Genomic DNA, 4,886 nt, shown 5'->3' with positions numbered 1-4,886 from the left:
GGTCAATTCCTTTTGGAGGGGAGAGAGTTAAGAAGTTAATTTAGATAATTAGGTGAGATTAGTAGCTTGTACGGGTGGCAAAATGAGTAAACAGGTCGGGTTCGGGCAAATCATAAACAGGTTAGGGTTAAACGGGTGCAGATTCGGGTTGATTCGTTTATTAATGAATGACTAATAGGGAAATTCAAATTCTTCTGTTCAATAAATGGATTATAAACAGGTTATCAGTTTAAAAATATAAATTATTTATTTTAAATTTTTTAAAACATCTTACATAATTAAAAAATAATAAAAGTAAAAAAGTACTCCATTTTATTTATTAAAAACATAAATGTAGAAGATTGAAGAAGCATGGAGTGTCGGCTGAAGCTGAGATGCTGAAGCCTTGAACAAGAAACAGCAATGAGAGGTGGACCAATGATAAGCTCGGGCGGACATACACCTTCAGAAGATATGTCGGCGACGCAATCTGTACCCGAGACCGGGCAATGGCGTGGATGAGCGCTGACGCACATTGGACCGACCCTCATGCGGGACTCACTGTGCCGCTGCGATTCCGACACGTGGACAATGCAGAGCCACCCTCTCTCTCTCTCTCTCCTCAACCGCCTATAAATGGAGGTCATCGTCTTCCTCAAATAACTAGTTGTGTGTTTTGGTCGTTTGAGCTGCAGAAATCTTTTACATATCCATTTCTCGTTTGATCTCACTCGATCTCTTAAGATGTCGTGCTGTGGAGGAAACGGTGGCTGTGGCTCCGGCTGCAAGTGTGGCAGCGGCTGCACAGGGTAAATTTCCCTGCTTAATTAATTTTGGTTTTGTTCTAGCGGATAACTTCTTTCTTTTAAATTTTTTTGTTTTGTTTTATTTTCTTGTCTGATGGAGGAGAGGAGAATATCCTCGTGTTTTCGAATTTTTTGCCTCTTCTTGTTTATTAGATTATTATTATTATTATTATTATTATTATTATTATTATTATTATTATTATTATATGTTTTCCACTTTTCTGCGACCAACGGAGGATTAATCTCTGTTTGTTTCGATGGAAAATATCTTTAGGAAAATTCTTGGTCCGATCGTTTCAGCCTTTTTCGTAAAGTTTGGGAAATGTTTTGGCGTGTGGTTATCCCCCCCCACCAAAAGAAAAGGAAAAAGGAAAATCGCCATCTCCTAAAGCAGTTTCGAGAAGAAAAATAGTTTCTATATTTCCGTTCTTGTAGTTCAACTTTCTGAAAACAGACATGCTTTGCCATAAGAAGTTTCAAGCTTGAAAATTTTTTTTTTTTTTCTCCTTTTTCCTTTCTTTTGTTTTTTTTATGTGATTTTTTAATTTAATTTTTGCCTGTTGAATTGAGTACGATCTGCCTACTTTAATTCGGGGTCCTGGCGTAGTAGTTAGATTTGTGGTTCATATGTATTTGTTGGGCTCTCAATTTTCTGGGCACCCCAGAGAGTAATTTCTTACCTACGACTTTAAATTTTCTGTGAATTTAAATATAATATCTGAAATTATTTGATAATGATGATGCAGGTGTGGGATGTACCCTGACCTGAGCTACACGGAGACCACCACCACCGAGACACTGATCGTCGGCGTCGCACCCACCGGGAAGGCGTATGTAGCCCATTCTCCTGAAATGAATTATGCCGTTAACAGCAATTATTAATTAATAGTCATAATAATTGTAAAATCACATGCAGTTTTATCTTCTATACTTGACTAATTAAAGCAAATAATGATGATAATAATGATAAATTTGCAGTTACTTTGGAGGATCTGAGATGGGGGTGGGAGCGGAGAATGGAGGATGCAAATGCGGAGACAATTGCACCTGCGACCCCTGCACCTGCAAATGAGAGCAGCAGTAGTAGAAAAAGCGGAGGCGGCCTTCCATGAAGACGAAGAAAAAAAAGAAGAATAATAATTTGAAGTAAATAATAGTGGTAGTAGTATGATGATGTCTGAGCTTGTGGGCTAATCCAAGCTGTAGCTGTTGTAGGATTAGAAGAATAAGGCAGTTCATGGGGTTTGGGTTTGACCTTCGTGGGGTGCTTTTGGTGTTTGTTTGTTCTCTTTTCTCTTTCTACAAAAAGGCAGTGTATGCTGGGAGAAAGTCTCTGCTATGAAATATGAATTATGTATAATGGGTTTGTGTTCTTGGAACAGAGTTTGAGTTTTTATTAATGGATGACTGGAAACTTCCTTCTGTTTCAGTTCAGATTTGAAACTGTTGGTGAAGGAGATTTGGTGCAGGTGCCTATTCAATTTGAGTTGGCAGAGTGATACTTGAGCTTGCTACTAATTCGAAAATATTGAGTTTAAAATTCAGCTCGAATTCAATCCATTACAGAATTATTAAATCAGAGTTTGATTGAATAATTAGATAATTGTTAAATCAAAGATAATCTTTTGCTTTAGATTTGACTCCAAATTTTATTTAATGACATTTTCTCAAATTTTAATTGCAAAATTGATTTTGTAATTGTAGTTGTAACTTTAATGAAGAATCATACTGTTATAATGAGAATGGAGAGAATAATGTTTTTGTAAATTTATGATATAATTTTATCGTTCAATCTTTTTTTTTTTTTAATCAAAATTGATGTTTCATATGTTACTAACAGGGTGTTAAAAAGGAAAATGGTAGAACTTTACAAGAATAGTTCATATGAAAAATTGTTATGAAAATCATAAGAGATTTATGGCTATCACCCTTTCGTTTTTCACCCCAATAAATACTTTACTATCTTTATTATCCTATAAAAGGGCATCCTCTGTTAAGGGAAAGGGGAGGAATCTAACAAACACAAATACACCAACACACAGAACACAAATCAAATTACGTGGTTTGGCAAAACTCGGCCTACATTCATGGGAGAGAGAAACTCACACAATATGATCAATAAGGAAAAATACAGTGGAGGAGGAGAACATACTCTCATTCAACTCTAGCTCAAACCACTCTACCTCACACACACAGCACATAGCAATCTCTATTCTTCTCTCTATATATTTTCTTTTGTACACACACACAATGCTTTACAAAGCATTGCACATATAAATATATGAGAGAGAGGAGCATTGAGATGGAGCAGCACAGAAAACAGAATGCATGCTCCACGAGCTGTGCCTTCCCAAGAACAATAAATGCACCCACATGAGTTCAACAAATCACCCCCTCCAAACATGTGGTGGTAACCAAGTGTCTACTATTATGATGCTGCAACACTATGACCTCACCCTAGACCCAAGGCGTCTACACTCCCTCGAGAGAGTGCCCGCACCCCCTTGCTGAGGTGCATATGCAGGGATCAACTTCTGGATGATTTTAGTATATCTAGGAGACCCACTGAATCTGAGCATAACTCTAATTTTTCTCTAGTCACTGTCTTTGTCAACATATCTACTAGGTTTTGACTGCCAAGGATTTTCTCAACTACTAATACCCCTTCGTCTAAAAGAGATGTGATGAAGTGATAGCGGAGTCCAATGTGCTTGGTCTTTGAGAGGAATGTTGAATTCTTCGTTAGGTGTATAGCACTCTGACTGTCGCTACACAAAACACTCTTCATCTACTTGAAACCTAACTTTGCCAACAAACCTTGTAACCAGATCATCTCTTTGCTTGCTTCTGTCATGACCACATACTTTGCCTCTGTAGTGAATAAAGCAACTATTTTCAGTATCTGTGATACCCAACTAATGGCAGTAGCACCAACTATGAAAATATATCCAATAGTGCTTCTTCTATGATCTATTTCGCCAGCAAAGTCTGCATCTATGTATCCCTGCAATGTCAGATCACTTTTACCAAAGCATAAACATTTGTTAATTGTACCTCTATGTTACTGTAAAGTCCATTTTACCGCTTCCAAATGAATTTTTCCTAGATTCGACATAAATATGTTGACGGTTCCCACTGCATGACTGAGATTCAGTCTCATGCAAACCATGGCGTACATTAAGCTTCCTACAGCTGAAGCATATGAAATTTTTTCCATTTCTTTTTTCTCTTCTTCTGACTCTGGAGACTGAGTCTTTGACAACTTGAAATGACCTGCTAATGGTGTGCTAACTGCCTTAGCATCACACATGTCAAACATTTTGAGAATCCACCTAATGTACTCAACTTGAGACAACTGCAAGGTTCCCTCCTTTCTGTCTCTAGTGATCCTCACCCCAAGCATATGGTTTTCTAAACCCAAGTCTTTCATTTCAAATTTAGTCGACAACTACCTTTTCAATTTTCTAATCTCGTCCATGTCTGATCCTGCAATTAGCATATCATCAATATAAAGCAAAAGAATTATGTAACTTAATTTATACCTCTTGAAATAGCAACAATGATCAGTGTTGCATTTGTGGTAGTCATTCTTTTGCATGAAGCCGTCAAATTTCTTATACCACTGCCTTGGAGCCTATTTCAAACCATAGAGACTCTTATTCAACTTGAAAACAAGTTTTTCTTTGCTTTTCTCTGCAAAACCTTCATCTTGGTGCATGTATATCTCCTCCTCTAGATCACCATGCATGAAAGCAATTTTTACATCTAACTGCTCGAGGTGTAAATTCTCTGCTGCAACAATGTTCAAAACTGTCCCAATGGTTGTGTGTTTCACAACTGGTGAGAAGATTTCTGAGTAGTCAATACCTTCTATTTTTAGGAAACCTCGGACCATGAGTCTTGCTTTGTATCTTCTCGAATCATTATGCTCTTCTTTTATGTGATACACCCATTTGTTTTGAAGAGCTTCTTTTCCCTTGGGTAGTCTAGCTAGCTCCCAAGTCCTATTGTCGGTGAGGGATTTCATCTCATCTTTCATGGCAAGTTCCCACTTGCAAGCCTCATCCACCTGACATGCTTCATCATGTCACTCTGGTTCAC

General features: G+C 37.6%; 1 protein-coding gene across 1 annotated transcript; it reads left to right on the top strand.

Annotated features, from left to right (window-relative positions):
* The first annotated feature begins 351 nt into the window (after window positions 1–351).
* Window positions 352–2,214, top strand: LOC131159759 (metallothionein-like protein type 2). Its single transcript, XM_058114914.1, has 3 exons — window positions 352–788; window positions 1,532–1,615; window positions 1,764–2,214. The coding sequence occupies exons 1-3, from the start codon at window positions 724–726 to the stop codon at window positions 1,855–1,857; spliced, it is 243 nt and encodes an 80-aa protein (XP_057970897.1). The 5' UTR covers window positions 352–723; the 3' UTR covers window positions 1,858–2,214.
* The last annotated feature ends 2,672 nt before the right edge of the window (window positions 2,215–4,886 follow it).

This window comes from Malania oleifera, chromosome 7 (genome assembly GCF_029873635.1).
Source record: "Malania oleifera isolate guangnan ecotype guangnan chromosome 7, ASM2987363v1, whole genome shotgun sequence".
NCBI lineage: Eukaryota > Viridiplantae > Streptophyta > Magnoliopsida > Santalales > Ximeniaceae > Malania > Malania oleifera.
This window is presented reverse-complemented; position numbering and strand designations above follow the sequence as displayed.